Genomic DNA, 19,594 nt, shown 5'->3' with positions numbered 1-19,594 from the left:
TTTACATAAATAATAGATTATAAATTCAGCCAACAGAAGTGAAACTGAGCACAATTAGCTAATTCTGTTTTGTATCTAATAGCGGATCCTCTTCTGTGTCCAATACTATGCTAAAAGCAGCAGCTATGACACCTGAGCCCCAGAAACCTGTTACCATCACAAGGCTCTTTATCACAGAGGAAACTGCCATACAACTCTCTGCTGATGTGCCAGAGAACAAACTAATATTAACCAATGTGATGTGAGGAGGGGGAGGAATGGTTTATTCAAAACACATATTTTGCATGGAAAAGAGAGGACGCAGAACCACTTATTCTGTATTGCTTAGACAAAACCCATATCAAGGAGTAAAACATACCTAGACTTGCTGCAGGAAGAATGCTCTGGTACTAGAGATGCTTGTAAGTGTGATAAGCCTCCTGGTGCACTAACAAGTGTCAAGACTAATGAGTGCACGAGCAACCACCACCCAGGTTTTTGGTGGGGTCTAGGGATCCAGTCATGGTTTTTCTTAAGTTCCTTTGAACTCTGTTTCTATTAGTTGGACAAGGATTAAGTTTGCTGTGCAAATAACATTTGTTAAAAATTATCAGTGTGTTCTGTACTTGTAGACCTTCCATTTCTTATATTAAAGGTCAGGTTTGAAGATCTAACTCTCTTAGGGAACAAATTATTTGCTGTCTTTTGAGTCCTGTCACAAAACTCATTCCTTGCCCTTAAATAATCCCCACTACTTGTCTTTCCTCTGGTCTGAAATTCCACCATCAGGCTTAACATCTTTTTATGTGTTCAAAAGTCTTACTCTGAGAGGATGGTTCTCCTGGGAAGTTAATTTCATTCAATTTTTTAGAAAGATGAATGAATTTTGCCCACATACAACAAGTTCCAACTCCAATCAGTTAATAGTGGCTATCCTATGGCATTGTGCTGTGAATGATTTTAAGACTGAGTCTAGGTTCAGAGAGAAAGAATGCACTCAGCAATTAGTAATGTCATCCCTACAGTAATAGATCCATTTCTGATAGTTCCCAGAGGTTTAGAGTAAGATCTCAAGGGAAGGGCTCTAAGAATGCATGACAAAAAAAATTTTGAGCATTGGGACTATTTAGAGAACCCTGAAAATGATGATGGAAACCTGTCAAAGACACTCTTCCATTTGCTGACCCTGGCTTTCTATCACACATGGCCATCAGTATTCTTTACATTAGCCAATGTGTCCCAATTTTAAATAATAACAGTTTTGTTACGCTTTTCAAACAAATATCTCTCTTAGTTGTGATATACTTTGCCTAGAAGACCAGAAATGAGAATATGTGGGTAGTAGAATCAAGCAATGGACTGCCTGCCTTAGAGATGGCCTGATCAAAACCCTCCATCTGTAAATGAGGAAATGGAGGACAGGAATGATTAAAGTGGTAACCAGTGATATCCCATTTCCAAAAATTGTGGACTTTACATTTATTTTAGAATTTTTATTTAATCAGTAGTTACCTGTTTCCTGCCCTAGACCCAAGAATTCAATGACAGGCAAGCAGACAGTAGCTGAGCAATGTTGAGACCTCAGCTTTTGATACTAGCTCTTGGCTGGTATAGGCTCTGAAGTCAGACAAGCCTTAATCTCTACCTGTGAGTGCATGAGCAAATAATATGACCCTGTCTTAATTCCTTATTCAAGAAAAGGTATTGCTATTATATGGTAATATAAAGTGCCAGGCTCACAATAAGCACTCAGTCAGTTCGGTCCCATTCCCTTGTGCTTTCTGCAAAGGCTTGTGCTCCCTACTTTTCTCAGGGGCCTGAAAAGGTGTCTAGCACTGGAACTGGGGCCTTAACCATTTATTTGAATTGGGGGTGGTTCATGTTTATCTTCTCCCCTCAGTTTAGAACTTTGGCCTTGTCAGCAGACACTTCCAGGAAAAGAGATATTTACCCAAAGTGTTATTGATTACTTCATTGCAAGGCCTACATGGTGTAATCTTGAAAAAACAAGTACATTGACATAACTCATTTTAAAATCCAGTATTCATTAATGAATGGCTATCCATCAACAACATTTCTTCATTCCTATGAATTCTTTGACTTGATCAGGGTCATAGTGGCCTGGCTAAATATTCACCAGAAAAAAGTTTAATTATTAATATTAACTAATTAAAAAGACTATAAGAGGACCCTTCAGTTCCCTCAAGTGATAGAGCACCTTCCATAAAAGTTTGTCTGAAAAAATGAAGACTGTTAGATTAATATATTTTCTTGCTTTCTTCAGCTACATTAAATGTCAAACTCTTCAGAGAAGTTTACTAGATGCAGGTAGGGAATCCTATTTCCAATCTATACATTTCATGTCCCCGGAGTAAGAGGTAATGACTTACTAAAATGCATATGGAAACACTTCTCTTTCTCAGGGTTAATCACTGTCATTGAGTTGTTGAAAATAGCTGGAAATTAACTTATGGAATGAATGAATGAAGAGAGCTAATATATTGAATATATTGAATCAATCCACAGGAAGACCTCATTTTAGTTTTATTTTCACTTTGTTGAGGAATTAAGACAGGGTCATGTTATTTGCTCATGCACTCACAGGTAGAAATTAACTTGCATTTAAAATTTGGTAAATGGCTTTAGATAAATAAAAAGTATTCATAATAGCAGGAATAATATTAGAGCTACATTATTTAGTACCTATTGTGAGCCAGGCACTATGCTTGGTGCTTCATACATATGATTTCATTTAATGTGAACAACTATGTAGTGTAATAGAACTTGTTTGCATTTTATAGAGAAACACAAATTCTGAGAGCTTATTTTCCCAAAGCCACATTAAGCATAGAGCTCAAAGTTGAACTCGGAATAGCTATCTCTAAAGCCTTTCCCTATGTTAGTATACCAAATAATAGTGGTTTCTTTACTTACTAGATAGCTGCTAAGCATTATAGAAGCTATTAGTATAAGAAGGAATACATTGTTTTCAGTAGAAAACAATGTGGTGAGTGGAGGTGATGAATAAGATAAAGATGACGAGCAAATCCAAACATGTGAGATATTACTTTTGCCAAATGAAGCAAACTCTAATTTTCTTAATATTTCTTCAGTGTGGTATTGAACTCTTCTAATGTAAAGAGTTAAGTAACCAAATCATAAAGTTCAATTATTTTAGAAATTTCAACATAAGTGCATGTAACTCATTTGTAGGCCAATGATAGATTTCAACTGCACAATATATTTAATAGGAATGTCATTCACAGAATACAGTTTAAATACCAAGCAAAGATATATTCTAGTAATTTTTCTAATTTATTATGATAATAAAAAATACCTCTAGAAATTTATGAGTGAATAAATATAGATTTCAGAACTGTAAAGGGGGATTTCAATTTGGAAAATTTTCTGTTATGCATATAAAGCCTCTTTCTCTGCAACCCTCCCTCCCACCCCCCCACCCCCGCCCCCAGCCATGCAGCACTCTAACAGTCAGAATTATCTGGAGGAGAACTTAAGAGACATGTGAGTTTTATTATCAATATACTTCTATCTGAAACTTAAAATCACATTAATTATTTAGGGGGAGTGGAGTGGGACAATGAGATAATAAGAATGATGATGGTGGAAAAGGAATCAATTCTATCTTTAACACTCACAGTGTCATGTTTCAGCATTAGCATTATGGTTGCTCAGTTTCTTCAGAAATCCACTTATGAAGAAGTACAAACCATAGTTAAAGAGTTACTAGATTTCGTAGAGAAGTGCAAGAGCCTCAAGCTAAATGAGTCACCTTCAGAATGCTCTTACCAGTTGGTATGTGAATCATCTTGTGTCTTCTACATTCTCTCTCTCTCTCTCTCTCTCTTTCTTTCTCTCTAACTAACTAAATTGCAACCAAAACATGTTGTTATAAGGAGGGCTCACTGAATAAATTGGTTAAGGATTGTAAGTCAGCAATATGTACATATTCATGCTTAAGATATAATCTTTATAGTTTTATAAACTTAGAGTTTATCAGTTCATCTCCTGGACTCTTTGAACCAAACATTCAAGGGAATGAATTATAGCCTAAAATGTCAATTTGTTAAGTTGGTTTCTTTGCCTCTATCACTAAACTACTATAGTCTGACATCTTTGTATAAAGGTTCCTGGGAAAATGAAGTAGTAATTTTAAAATGTTTCTTAGAGAATATGTAAGAAGAAAGAAGTGAATATTACTATGGGCTCTTTCCAAGTTAGTAGATAATCTTGGAATCTTAGGAATTACTATTGTTTCTTATAAAGTATGTCTATCTTGTGATTAGCAAATTCTTGATAAACACTAACATATTTATCATCTATCTATCTATCTATCTATCTATCTATCTATCTATCTATCTATCATCTACCTATCCATCTATCTACTTGATCAATTATTCTCATGGCAAAAAATTTAAAATACAAATGAGTAGTTTTCTTCTTTATTTGTAATATTTTTATCCCTTCTTCTAAAGCCTACCTTTTATTAGACTGTATGTAGATAGAGAAAAATCATTAGTCTTATTAGAAACAGATTTTAAATGAAGTACTTATGTCAGTGGCTAGACTCACTTATTTTATAGTGATTTCTTCTTATTTACATTTCAAAAGCTGAATGTTTTACTCCTTTATCCCCTAAATCTTAAAACATTTCATTTGAAGTTTACACTATTCCACACATTTACTGCAACAAAAGATATTTGAAAACTAACTGAATTATTACATTTCCACTTGAATATTTGACACTAAATACACATTGCTTCAGAGTTTAATTCTTATTATAAGTTTCCATGGAAATAAAACTAGGAAGCCAGGAAAGCACACTACTATCTATTTATTGGTAGATAATTCTCACTTAAAATATCTTGATTTCTTTAGGCCCTGGACATTCTGGCTTATGTTTATTTTAATACCTATGAACTGTATGAAAATGAAATAATTACATAGGAAAGGAGAGAATAATAAATTCTATTTGGTCAATGTCCAACATGTGGGAATTTAGACTTAGAAACCTAAAAGACTTTTGTTCAGAAGAACTATATCCAGGGACTGTTGGATACAAAGTGTAACATTCTGCACTCAGTTGCCTATAAAAAAAAAATAATTCCTGCCCTGGCTGGTTTGGCTCAATGGATAGGTGGCCTGGGGAATGAAGGGTCCCAAGTTTGATTTCGGTCAAGGGCACATGCCTGGGTTGCGGGCTCTATCCCCAGTAGGGGGCGTGTGGGAGGCAGCCGATCAATGATTCTCTCTCATCATTGATGTTTCTATTTCTCTCTCCCCCCCTTCCTCTCTGAAATCAATAAAAATATATTTAAAAAATAATAATTCCTTACTCTTCCTGTGGTTAGGAATGTAGAATACATATGCTTCCTTTTCAAATTATTATTTCCTCCTACAGATGGCCACCTTCTTAGAGCATATATGTAATAATCAAGGAATGGCTGACAAACATGTATATTCTGACTGTTGCAATATAAATAACACAGCAAGAAACAAGTGCTTCCTATTAAATAAAAAAGATGAAGCAGATTACAGGGAAATATTGCAAATTCCGAATCTTGAGCAGATCTGTGAGGTGAACAAAGAGAATCAAGTGTTAGTGAAGAAGAGGTAAGTCATTTCTCCTTGCCATTGTCTTTAAAGAAGAGTATTTTCCAATTTTGAAGACAGGTCTTTTTTTCATAACAGCCTCTGAGAACACAATGCTCTATCACATGGAATTAAAGTGAAAATTTGAGCTACTATATATATATTTCCCCTCTGAATGACAATTATGGTCTCAGTGAACTCAATAGGGTATGGAAATGTCTGAGTCATGAAACATTAAAAGTGACTAGAGCCTATAATGGACCCATCTCCTTAAAGGTTAGGTTAGTCAAACCAGAAGCAAATGATGTTGAAATGTACAGTCAAGCAGGTAAAGCATAATAAACAGAGAGTACTAGAAACAGAGAGCAGGTAATAGCTCAGGCAAGGGGCTGGCATTTGGGATGTTCATCAGGGGATATCAGAGGTGGTATCTGATAGGCATGACACAGAGGCTGTCATTAGGACACTAGGAATAAGTAACAATTGTAGATGTCAGAGATGAGTTTTCTACTCAAGAACTCTGGTTCTATAATTCCCACCTGGAGTGGAGAGCATATGGCAAATGGGTAGCTCATATTTTGGTTTTCTAGTTAACACAGGAGGAGTCTATATGTTGAGAGTAGTGTGCTAGCAAGTGGCTGTGGTTTAGAGGCAGGAAATCAATACCCAGAGAGACAGAAATGACAAGAGAAATACAAGGCTTCAATTCTCAAGGAATCCAGTTCTGGCCATCTTATCAACACAGGCTCAGACACCAAGAATAAGGCAAAGATCTGAATGCTGGATCTAGAGTGCAAGATCATAGAAGAAGTTTGGTTTCAGGTTTTAGTCATGAAACTCTAGGCCAGAGATGAATGAGCAGACAGGATGACAATGCTGAATAATGCTAATTCTTTTAATTCACCCATAAAAAGGGCAGAATTATCGCAGCAATTACTGAGGCTTCCAGAAAAAATTAAGTGGCCTCAGCCACATAGGGAGAAAGGATGATGGAACAGAAGTTGGATAGGGTCCCAACCTGTCTGACATTAAGGGCAACCAAATGGGAACAAAAAAATGGCTATCCATTTACTGTAGGTGAGAATTATAGAATCAGATTTGGGTTGAACTTTCAGAGATTAAAAATTCTAACCAATACTCAGGCAGCGAATTTAACCTCTTCTTGAATATTTACAATAAAGTCAGTAATTAAGGGACTATTTTATATGCTAATTTTAACTTAAGTGCATACAACTATAAATATTCAAGGGACAAATAATTTTCTAATTACTTGCCTCATAATTATAAGCCAAGAACTTGAATTAATTCTCAACCAAGGAAACAGTAATTTATATCAAAGCTGTAGAAAAAGTCAGCTACTTTGGACTGAAAAGATAGCACAGCAACTTTTCTAGTCTAGAAAGAACTTCTAAATTGAACTCCTCTGTAGTCGTGTACAATCCTGCACTTACAATTCAGTTTAGCTTATTGAATTTTCTAATTTCTATGCTTATGTAAGAGTGAAAAGTTTTGATCACTGATTCTCTTTCCCCACCGCCCCAGAGGTACAGTTGGTCACCTCATGGGCACTCAGAATGTCTGACTAACCTCACAGTAATCTATCCATTGTGAACATTTGATGCATTTAAGTATAGTGTTAGTTCATATCTTTAACCATGATATTCTAGATGTTACAGGTCAACAAAACTAAGTGAACCCTAAATTGTTTTTTAAATATATTTTTATTGATTTTAGAGAGGAAGGGAGAGGAAGAGAGGGAGATGGAATCATCAATGATGAGAGAGAATCATTGATCAGCTGCCTCCTGCACACTCCCACTGGGGATTGAGCCTGCAACCCAGGCATGTGTCCTTGATCAGAATCGAACCCAAGACCTTTCGGTCCACAGGCCGACACTCTATTGACTGAGCCAAACTAGCTATGGCAACCCTAAATTATTAAGAAACAGAATCAGCACATGTTCTTGAACTTTAAAGTACACAACTTCGGGTTTGTCAAATTACAGGTACATTTACGAAACTTCTAGAAAGCATCCATTCTTGTATGGACCCACTATTCTGGCCATGTCTACTTGCTATGAAACAGCTGTTCAGTCATGTTGCCAAGAAGAAAATAAGACTGAATGCTTCCAGATAAAGGTAAGATACTCATATGTCAACTGTTATTCAGGGCCTTGCTATGCAAAGTGTGGGCTGTGGGCCAATGACATATGCATCACCTAGACACTTGTTAGAAATGCAGAATCTGCAGCTCTTCTCCAGACCTACTAGACAAGACTTCATTTTAACAAAATACTTAGGTTATGTATATAGTCATATAAATTTGAGGAGCATGATCTAGCATAGATATTATTCCATAATAAATATTTAATATCTCATTTATTGTTGCTATATAACAGAACACCCCAAATGTTAGTGACTCAAAACAATCATTTTATTCTCTCTCATGATTTCTGATGGTCAGGGATTGAGGAAGGACTCATCTGAGCGCTTCTGTCTCATGGCCTTTCATGTGGTTATAGTCAGACAATGCTTGGGTCTGGAACTCTGAAGGGCTGAAACACCAGGGGGGTGCTTCAACATCTCTTTCTTCTCATGTAATCTCAGGGCTTCTCCAAGCAGTCTCTCTGCTGTTGAAAAAAGAATGCAAAAACCTATAGAGAATTTTTAAAAGAATTTATATGAGCCAAACTCTGTCAGGAACCAAAATCTCAAATGCTTGGGAAAATGGCAGTTTGGTAGTTTTATACATTGGAAATTAAGGAGGGAATGAATCTAAAGAAGATTACATGAAGATGGGAGAAAGCAAGGCAGGGATTGGCTTCTTCCTTGCTGTTTTATTTTATCTTTTCAGTCAGATTTTTATCTCATATTCCTCTAAATTGCTATTTCTCTATCCTTTACACCTGTTTCTCCTGTTGAGCTCTTCATTGTCTATCTTGTGTAAGAAATTAAATTATATATCTAAAGAGTTTCTGGCATATGCTAATTATACAATAATTATAGCTATTATCATTAAAAAAATTTGTGCACTTGGGGAAAGGTCCCTCAGCCTGGCCTGTGCCCTCTTGCAGTCCAGGAGCCCTTGGGGGATGTCCAACTGATGGCTTAGGCCTGCTGTGGGGACTGGGCCTAAGGCAGCAGTCAGACATCCAGGGAGAGGCTCCTGCCACCACAGCTGCGCTCATCAGCTGTGAGCCCAGCTTCTGGCTGAGTGGTGCTTCCCTTGTGGGAGCACACTGACCACCACCACCAGGGGGCAGCTCCTGGCTTGAGTGTCTGTCCCCTGGTGGTTAGTGCGCGTCATAGTGACTGGTCATTCCACCGTTCAGTCGATTTGCATATTAAGCTTTTCTTTACTAATGATGAAAATAACTACCATATTTATTTGAGATTTGTTTTTCTAATTACAGCTACAACCCATCAGAAAATACATTAGAGAAATATCTTTGAGGCATCACCATTTATGTGAAATTGGGACTAAATTCAACCACAAAGTAGCAAAAGCAGTGTAAGTTATCTATTCAGATTTGTGGACTTTATTGTTGCTGGATCACCCCCGTTGAAGAGATCAACTGAAGGACTTATATGCATGTATATAAGAGTAACCAACGGATGCAAAACATTGGGGGGTGAGGGCATGTATGGGAGTGGGGTGGGGGTGGGGGGCAATGGTAAGATATGTACACATATAATACCTTAATAAAAATTTGAAAAAAAAAAAAAACAAACAAACAAACAAAAAAACTCATTTGAAAACTCATTTATTTTTCATTTAATAATACCTCTTCGTATAGACCTGGTTCTTTTCTCTACACATATGCCCCTTGCCCTGCCTGTGCAATAGAGCACATAGGGCTGGGCATGAAATTGCTCAATTGTCATCTCCGCCCATTATCTCCTGCCTCAGTTTTTTCTATCTGCTCACCCTTAGTCTCTTCCTCAGTACACAACGGATTCCATGTACAGAAGCAGGTACTTAATTATTCTGCATGGTAAAGGCTGGAGGACAAAAGCTATTCTTTTTCCTGGGAAGATAGGAAAACATTGGCTTCAGTGTTACACAGAACAGAGGAAGTCAGTGGTGTTTCTTGGGGTGGGAATGGAGGAGGACGAGGTGGGAGAAGAATTTGATGTTATCCAATATGCCTCTTTTCTGGCCTAGATTGTGTTTCTGCCCAAGTTGCCCCCCAAAACATGCATCTGACTATATTACCTTCTTCTCCAATTTAGGACAACATTGGGCTGCCTAGAAGCTCAGTTCTCCTTACAAGGCAGGCCCATTTTCTTTATTTCCCAAGAAATTTCAGGGATGTTGCGCAGTTGTCAACAGAGAGAGGCAAGGGAGACCCAAGCCTCCTGTAATTATTGTCTTTGTGATGAAGAATTTTACCTGGAAAATCAGGTTAGATAAATACCCAAATCACTTCTCCAAGCAGCTCAACTCTTTAAGCAATAATTTAAATGATTAAAATGACTATATTATCCATGATTATGAGTTGAATCATGTTTGTTTTGTGACTTAGATATTGTATGACTCTGGGTGCCATCACTGAAGAAATAGAAAGCATTTAGAATACTCTCTTCACCCTACATTTACAATGTGTTTCTATCCTTTTGGTTACTCAATGAACTATAACTAACTTTAGATTATCAAGTTCACAATATTGTTTAAAATGTCCCTTTTTATTTTTCAGGGAATTGGTTCTGTTGACTAAAAAACAACCTAACGCTAACTTTTCTGAAATTGCCAAACTGGCTGCTGATATTAAAAATCTTCATCAGACCTGTTGTGAAGGAAATGCAGTAGCATGTGTATTTGGCAGGGTAAGATCCTCTGTCTTCTCAAAACTCACTCCAGCTTTTAAAATACTTATAATTCTTACCATAAGGGAAGAAGAAAGGAGGTAGGATGAAGAGGTTAAAGGAGGTCAATTATATGGTGGTAGACTTGGGTGCTGAGTATACAATGCAATGATGTATCATAGAATTGTGCACTTGAAATTTGTATAATGTTATTAACCAATATCACCCATATTAGTTAATTTAAAAACATTGCATTGCTTAAATAAAGGTGATAGTGGTATATAATGAATCTGAAAAAGTAATTATCATTTATCAGATTTTGGTAGTTAGTTATGCTAACTTCTAAATAATGAATTAGAATTGTTTTCCTTTTGAATTTTCTGACATAAATTAAATAGTATTGAGACATACCTTTCTGTGAAGGTTTGAAAGAACTTGTCTGTGAAATGAGCAGCGATGAAGCTAGAAACTGGTGTGACAGCTTTCTCGTACCTCTAAGATTCTTTACATATAAAGATGAACAATTCTAGAATGTTTCTCCTCTTCTTTTTTTTCCAACTAACTTCTATATGTCCTTTAAGATTCAAATTATTCAAGATCTTCGCACTACAAATTGCTTTTTTTCTTCCAAAATATTATATATACTAGTATACTTTTCGTACAAATTCTGTTATAATGCATTATTATTGTTTAATTGTTTGACTCTCCAACTAGATTGTGAGTTTCTTAAGTGTAGAGACTAGCTTATTCATGCACACACACAGTTATTTGTGTGTGCATATATATGGATAGGTAAATGTATGTAAGTATAATAGTAATATTATTGTAATACTAGAGGCCCAGTGCACAAAATTTGTGCACTCGGGGGGGGGGGGTGGTCCCTCAGCCCAGCCTGCGCCCTCTCACAGTCCGGGAGCGCTTGGGGGATGTCTGACTGATGGCTTAGCACTGCCATGGAGGTGGGAGAGGCTCCTGCCACTGCCACTGCGCTCACCAGCCATGAACTCAGCTGTGGGAGCATATTGATCACTAGGTGGCAGCTCCTGCATTGAGTGTCTGCCCCCTGGTGGTCAGCGCGCATATAGAGATTGGTCATTCTGCTGTTTGGTCAATTTGCATATTAGCCTTTTATTATATAGGATATATAGTAAATGATAAAGACAAATGTTTCCTAAACTGAGATCTCACAACAATAGCAACAATAGCAAGACAATAAAACTCTTCATTTGTATTTTGTTGACCTAAACATGGAAACAATAATATGGTCTCTTTAAACGTGATTGTGACATTTGAGTAAGGTAAAAAAGAAAAGCTTTTCTAATTAGAATGATTCACTACAAATAACTTTTTTGGTCTCTCAGTTTGCCAAGGATAAAGCAATATAAGATGAGAAGTTTTTTCTCTTGTGTTCTATTAATAACAATAAATAAATAAGTTAGAATGAAGTCATCAAAAACAACTGCTCCCTTTTCTGTTTTAGAGCCAGCTTATGAACTATACCTGCTCTAAACAAGCTTTCCTATCCAGCAAGATCACTCCATGCTGTGCACTGCCAGTGCCATTCAGAGGGGAATGCATTATCAACTCTGAAAATGACAATAAACCTCATCTTTCATCCCTGCAACTCAGCAGGTTTACAGAAGATCGATTTGTATGCAAACAATTCACTGACAAGCAAGATGATTTCCTACAAGAGTAATACAGATTTTTGTAAAATCTTAATGATGGAATATTATATTTATGGATTATTTAAAATAGTATATAGAGTTGTAAACTTAAATGATGACAGCAGTAAGCCAATGATGTGAATGAGTGATTAAATGGGGACTGTGACCAGCCACATGTTACCATATTGGAATGCAGGCTTTGGGTGGTTAGGTCTACTGCATTTTGAGAGATTCTGGGAGTCTTTTAATTTTTAAATGTTGACAACTAACACAGAAACTTTTTAAAAAATGCAGTGGGGGTCAAATGTTTGCAACCTTTTCTCTAATGGACTTAGAGTCCTCTAAGTAAGAGCTTCAGAATGATATATCTGGTCAGCTCTTCTATTTTATTTTAATTATTATTTTTAAAAACATATTTCTTATTGATTTCAGAGAGGAAGGGAGAGGGAGAGAGAGATAGAAACATCAATGATGAGAGAGAATCATGGATTGGCTGCCTCCTACTGGGGATTGAGCCCACAACAGGAGCATGTGCCCTTGATTGGATTTGAACCAGGGACCCTTCAGTCCTCGGGCCAATGCTCTATCCACTGAGACAAACTGACTAGGGAAGCTTTTCTATTTTAATTAATACTTACTCCCAAAGCCACAGTGTGGCATTTAAAGATTAGAGATATGGATGGAGTATTAATATCTGGTATCCATTCACAAGTGCATATTAATTTGTGCTTAAGAAAAACTGATTTCAATATTATTGTATGGTTAAAATAGTTCCAAGATCACTTTGTGAAATATTATTTGGATTTGTAGAAAGTCCATAGCTATATTTCAGAATTTATATCTGATATTGGCTTAAAAAGTAAGTGTCTCTTCCTGAACCTACTTATTCCTAAACTTGCATCTGGTACTGAAAAAGTTGATAGGCCTAGCTTTTTAGTGGTTTTCACATTAGAATATGAGTTGGGAGACTTGATTTCCAGTCCGGCTTTGCCATTTGGCATGTAGGTCAAGCCACGAAATTTCTCCAGGCTCTTGTGTTCCGACAGTAAACTGAGGTGATTGGATAAGATGACTTCTAAGATACCTCCTGCAATTCTGATTCCTTTGAAAATATCCTAGACTCCAAATTTCCTTTCTTGTAACCCAGAAGAATGGGTAGATTATGCATGAACTACTCATGCTTGAAAGTTTATATGGAATAGAGGGAAAGATGGTGATTTAATACCTAGCCAGCCAGCACTTCTTTCAAAAGAATTGTAATACTTATAAAATCTAGCCTCAACGATCATTGAGAAAAATGTGTTCTCACCCAAGTACTTGAATTTAATTTCTAATGAAAGTAACTAGAGATCTTGAACCAAGAACTATCAGCTAATTAGAATATTTTAGGTTCAAGTTCTGAATCTGCCACTCATTACTGTGTGACTTTATTTAAAAATTATTTATTATTATTGTTTTTATTGATTTTAGAGAGAGGAAGGGAGACGGATAGAGACAGAAACATTGATGAGAGAGAAACCTCGATTGGCTGTCTCCTGCACACCCCCTACTGGAAACTGAGCCTGCAACCCGGGTATGTGCCCTGACTGGGAATTGAACCAGTGACCTCTTCTTGGTTCATGGGTCGACAGTCAACTACTGAGACATCCCAATTTGGCTACTGTGTGACTTAAAAAAAAACATCATATATTTTATTGATTTGGTTTCCTTACCTCAAAATGTAGTCAATAAAATTACTTGCCAGCCTCCTAAGGTTTCTAAATGTCTTAAGGTCAGTTAACTATTGAATACATTTCAGAACTGTAATTGGCTTTTGAGAGAAAACTCATGGCCTTTGAATTTTACTGTTTACTTTTAAATGTGTTCATATGGATACAGGTTTCTTTATGAATATTCAAGAAGACATCCAGAGTTGGCAGTTCCAGTGATATTAAGAGTGGATTCAGTATATCAAAAGTTATTGGAAAAGTGCTGTAAATTAGAAAATCCTCTGGAATGCTATAAACATGGGGTAAATGCCTTTTTATTGTTTAATCTGTTACTCATAAGTGATTACAAGCACAGGAAAAAATACAGTTCTGTTAGTAGTGTCATACTTTCGTAAGATGATTATACATGTTCTGGCTAATTTCACTACACATGGAATATCACTGTCATCTAAACCAAAGGCATCATACCACAGTGACTCTTTGTGCAAGTCACTGTCTTATAGATTCTGTACATCCTGGAAGCTTTGCTGGGCAATCTCCTCTTTAAAGTGAATGTCTGCTTGGCATGGTAGCAGGGAGCCTGACAGCACAGCCTGTTGGGAAGGTCGACTATTTCTACCAAGCAGGCCTGGAAATTGTCTCTATTTCTGGCCAGAAATCATGTTGTTCATAGGCAGCAGCTCCTGTTATGCATTTGACATGAAAAATGCAGGTGGCCTTACAAATCTGATTGTTTGATTGTTATTTTTTTTGGGGGGGGGGGCGCTATCAGGAAACAGGCTTTTGTTATTCTAACCAATGGCTTACATATTTATAGAGTGTGGGGAGGAGGGAGAGTGGAGGGTGAAGGGAATCTCTTGACCTGTCTGGACATGAGCAGGTACACTTAACATCCTCCTGTTCACAGAGAGAAAATTAAATAAAGGTGATGTAGTCTCCTGTAGGTTAGCACCCTCTGGTGGCATCACCAGCAGACCTCCACAATAATCATCATGGTAATAACACCTAAGGAAACATGGATGATTAGAGTTAACACAGCAAATTTATACCCAGTGTTCTATTTGGTCCTCATATAAGCTTGGTATCAGGTAATGCCAGATTACTAACAACATTTTATAGATGAGAGCATTGAATCTCAGAATGTTCAAATGACTTGCCCAGTGCCATACAGGCAGTAAGGACAGGGCTGAGGCTTAAATCCAGGCAAACAGTTTGCATGTCTGGCAAAATTTTCCCTACAACAAACACTGCCTATCAGGATCAGGGGGACTTGGTTTGGTGCTCCTACCAAAGTATTCAGCCTGCAAGGTCACGTGTATCTTCCCAACAGAATTAGTGTGTTCAAAAACTCTGAATTTACAGTGATCACCGAGAATTTCCTTTGATTTATTTAATGTGGACTTGTGCAATGTTTTACTGTATTCAAGGCTGCATGTTTTTATTACACCACCACTTCTTAATACATGTCCATATTTCTTTACCTATATCTTTTTCTCTATATTTGCTGTTTATGTAAAAAGACAGTATTATTAAAAATAACCAGTAAACACACACACACACACACACACACACAACACTGACCAATTAAACTTAGATCTATAAACTACTGTTAATGCTCTCTTTTTGGCTTGATGAATGTTTTGGCTTATGCATGTAAAATATGCTATTTCTTCACAATGAGTTTTTATCATGGAAAACTGAATATTAATTTCATTGTCCCACTTTTCTTCCCCACAAAGTACATGGTCATTCCTGTTTTAGCAAAAAGTGTTTTTCAAGATTTGTTAACTCAGTAAGTAAATAAAGCCCTGGGTTTAGGAAAACAGCTACATTAAATTCTTGTAGAAGATGGTTTTGCAATCTTACCTGAGATATATTGTTACAATGATAGATAGACACTGATTATCTTTATTTTTCAGAAAGAGATGTTCCAAAGAGTGGTTCATGAAAGCCACGAGCATGTTAAAAATCACTGTCATTTGCGTGAGAAATTAGGAGACAGTAACTTCCACGACAGGTATGCTTGTAAGATATTGTCCAGATTTATACTTGTTTAGTGTGCTTTTGCTAACTCCTGATGCTGAGAGTTTCAAAGAGTCTATATCCAACCTTAAAACCTCAGAGGCTAAGGAAAAAAATCAGTTCAGAATTAACCTAGCTATCTTTGTCTTGATAAGATAGATGACCACATAACTTTTCCTCTGTTTTTCAGGCCAGATTCCCGAACTCAGTCAATGCCCAGAGGTTAAGGAGCCAAGCAGGTCCTGGCTGCCTTTCTGCAGTCCCACGGGGGTTCCCTCCCACACACCTGGACATTTAGCTTAGGGTTTTGCCTGCAATTTTGAGCCAAAACTACAGCAGAGATCTAATGTAGGGTCCCTGTGTCCATTTCAAATCAGGTCCATATAGCAAATTTAGTATTGTCACCACTGAGAGTACAGATGAATGGATACCTTAGTTAATTGCCAGAGGGAACACACAAAACTTCTTACGTTCAGAGAGACTGGTAAATCCCACTGTATTTCAAAGATTAATACATCAAAAAGCAAAAGCCAATTTTTAGGAGTCTTTAGGATCACATTGCAACAGTCTATTTAGAAAAAGATTACTGAGGCAAAGTTCAGTTTGACATAGTGTCCCATAGTATTATTGATCTTAAATGTCCAGAATAATGGATCCAGAGAAATTGTTCTTGTTTCAGAGAGAGCATGTGGCTTATTACTTTTCTTTTATGTTGCGTTCAACTGCTAATGTCTACTTTAAGGATTAGATATCTGGTTCTCAAACTTTAGAATTACCTAGAGGACTTGTTAAAATACAGCCCCACCGCAAGAGTTTCTGATTCCTAAGTCTGGGATGGGACCTGGAAGTTTGGGCTTCTACCAATTTCCCAGGAGTGCTGATACAGCTTGTCCAGGAGTCACAATTTGAGAACCACTGGATTAGGTTGACTGTTTTATTGGATGTTATAGCTAAATCCATTCCCCAACTCCATTATAATATAAATGCAAGAATTGACTCTGATTTTTTTATGCTCCTCAAATCCAAGTCTGTAGAGTCTTTCTCTTTAAAATCTCTCTTTATATCCCTCAATTCCCACCACCACTCTCCTAGTTCAGGCTACCACTATCTCTCACCTAAATGACTGGAATGGCCTTCAGATTTTTTCTTCACTCACATTGCCTTGTGCCCACCTCCAACCCATTCTTTATACAGCAACCATGATGATGTTAAAAACAATGTACATCTAATTCTGTTACTAAGCTATCTTTCCTCGCCTTTCTGCAGCTACTCCCCAATCAAGGGGGGAAAATCATATTCAATGACTTCCAAAAGGCTCTCCTTCCACTTTCATTCCCCTCAACCCAGCTTATTTTTAGTTATTGTCATATCTCAGCTCACATGTCATTTCCTCCAGGAGGCCTGTCCAATTTCCCTGTGCACTTACATTCTATGTGCACCTACAGCACTCTGTACTCCTCTCACTCCACCAAGTGTATTTGTCTCTTTCCCCACTAGAGTGTGATCCTTACTGATTGTTTCCTGATCATTGCTGTAGTACCTATTCTTTCACATTGTAGACAACTAATAACAGCTTGAGTGGTCTATGCATATATTTATTTTGGAATCTGTTCACGTCTGATTTTGCAGCAATCCAAATTAGCTATCATAGTTATCCTTGATAAGTAGCAAAAGATAGATCAGTGTGGAGCAAAATTTTTGTAGGTTATTTGTCCCTGAAGACAATAATTACTGAAGTCTTCAGAGTCTGACAAGTCCGAGTAATTCAAATTATATTCCTAAAGATACAGTTTTAACAGAAACAAGTTGAAAACTGTTATGGATATTCACATGTCTCTACATTGTACATGAGATTGATATTTTTCCAAATGTTACCTATTGAGAGAAAAAAATCTATAAAGCTGAATCTTCACAGTAAACAGAAACAGAAAAATAGGATTTTACTGAATACAGGTGTAATTAGGGGCATAGTACTAATCTTCCACATAAATAACATCACATGCAAGCAAGAGAGAAAACTCCCAGAGTGGCAGTGTTTCTTTGAGAACCCTTCTCTAGGCAACATAGTTAACACTACAATGTGTGAGGTTGGAAGAGAATGCCAGGTATATTGAATAAGCCACTGGGCTATTGTAACAAGGACTAAAAGGATAGAATTAAACCCAATTTAATGCCATGTTCAACCTCAATCAGAGACAACCTCAGATATTGAGGAAAACTCTGTAGAATTCTTCATTTTAGGCACACAGCCATTGTAAGAGGAACTTATTCTTTCAGGCTCCTGGTCCTTTATACTAAGAAAGCCCCACAACTATCTGCTCAAGAGTTGGTTATGTTCACAAAGAACATGGTAGCTGCCGCTACCAAATGTTGCCCTCTGAATGATGAACAGCAGTTTGTCTGCATGGAGGACACGGTAAGCACATCCGTGACTTCATGTTTACCTGTTTTTGAAGTTCTAATCTCTAACCCTCAGCAAGCAATCTCATGTCAGGATACCTCTATGACCTGTCCATAGAGCCTAATAATTCTGTCCCCAGGAGAAATTCTTTCAGGTCAGCTCATGCCAGTTGGCTTTGATTAGCAACAGGGGTAAGGCTATCACTTCCCTAACATTGGGGATGTCAGATTCAACAGGCCTGAGCCTGAATCACACCTCTTGTTCTATTTCTTGGATTTTTAAGTCAACAAAAGTGTCTTTTTATTTATTTTTAAATTTACTTTGTTTGGGTGACATTGGTTAATAACATTATACAGGTTTCAGGTATACAATTCTATAACACATCATCAGTTTATTGTATTGTGTGTTGACTACCCCAAGTCAAGATTTTGCCAGCAACTGCAAAGGTAATGCTGACTTTAGACTAACTCGTCCTAACAAATGTATAGGAAGAAGTACCCAGTCTTCCTCCTGTGTTCTTTACTCTCACAGTGCTTACCACACTTAAAACACTTCTGACACCAGACGTGTTCGGGTTTTTCTCCACAACAAGCAATTCTCTGTGACACAAGCTGGATGTCCTACAATTTAAATCATTCCTGATGCTATCCACCTGGAGAGAGCCTCAGATAGCACAGGTTAAGGGCTCAATTCTACAAGATGACAATTAACAAATCTAGGTTGTTACCTGTGCTTCTGACAGATTAGCTACATACAGAGGTTCACACAACTCCCTTCTAGGGTTTGATTAATTTGCTAGAGTGACATACATGACTCCGGGAAACACTTCCTTATATTTATCAGTTGATTAAAGGATATGATAAAGGACAGAGATGAGCAGCCAGATACAGAGATTCATAGGGTGAACTCAACTTGAGGATGATAGGATGAGGGAAGCCAAGTCTCAGAACTAGGCTGCACCTGACTCTTCCTTTCCCCCAAACAGTAAATTCAAAGCTGACGGAGCAGGCACTAGAATTTGAGAATACTTCAATATAACCTTATTTTCTGTGGGTAAGAAAATAACAACCGCAAACCTAATGGCTCTTATTTTAATTCTCTTCTGGGAAAGGCTAAGCTAATTCTTGGAGCTTTATGCAGAAGACATGAGACACAACCTATCAATGCTGGTGTGGGTCACTGTTGTGATGATTCCTATGCCTTCAGAAAGCTATGCTTTGATGATCTGCAAGTTGATGGAACTTATATTTCTCCACATTTATCCTGTGACCGAATTATCAGCCTTAAAGAGGACTTGTGCAAAGCTCAAGAGGAGGAAATCCAAATTGAAAAGCAAAAGTAAGAATTTTTGAATTTGTTCATTACTGCCAACAAAGGAGCAGGTATAGAGAACCATAA

The 19,594-nt window shown here is 37.2% G+C and overlaps 1 protein-coding gene across 3 annotated transcripts in view; it reads left to right on the top strand.

The window, feature by feature from the left end:
• Window positions 1–2,190: 2,190 nt before the first annotated feature.
• Window positions 2,191–19,594, top strand: part of LOC308248004 (alpha-fetoprotein-like) — a 29,767-nt gene continuing 12,363 nt past the window's right edge. The window contains exons 1-12 of one of the 3 annotated variants that reach the window (XM_080667919.1): window positions 2,194–2,307; window positions 3,453–3,504; window positions 3,654–3,795; window positions 5,402–5,613; window positions 7,598–7,730; window positions 9,005–9,102; window positions 10,289–10,418; window positions 11,878–12,092; window positions 13,943–14,075; window positions 15,693–15,790; window positions 18,073–18,211; window positions 19,308–19,534. In XM_080667919.1, the coding sequence (XP_080524045.1) occupies window positions 2,223–2,307; window positions 3,453–3,504; window positions 3,654–3,795; window positions 5,402–5,613; window positions 7,598–7,730; window positions 9,005–9,102; window positions 10,289–10,418; window positions 11,878–12,092; window positions 13,943–14,075; window positions 15,693–15,790; window positions 18,073–18,211; window positions 19,308–19,534 (1,664 nt within the window). In that variant the 5' untranslated portion in view covers window positions 2,194–2,222. Of the gene's footprint in view, window positions 2,308–3,452; window positions 3,505–3,653; window positions 3,796–5,401; window positions 5,614–7,597; window positions 7,731–9,004; window positions 9,103–10,288; window positions 10,419–11,877; window positions 12,093–13,942; window positions 14,076–15,692; window positions 15,791–18,072; window positions 18,212–19,307; window positions 19,535–19,594 lie in introns of all 3 variants that reach the window. The other 2 variants (XM_080667920.1, XM_080667921.1) reach the window with 2 other exon arrangements.

This window comes from Plecotus auritus, assembly GCF_963455305.1.
Source record: "Plecotus auritus genome assembly, chromosome: 1".
NCBI lineage: Eukaryota > Metazoa > Chordata > Mammalia > Chiroptera > Vespertilionidae > Plecotus > Plecotus auritus.
This window is presented reverse-complemented; position numbering and strand designations above follow the sequence as displayed.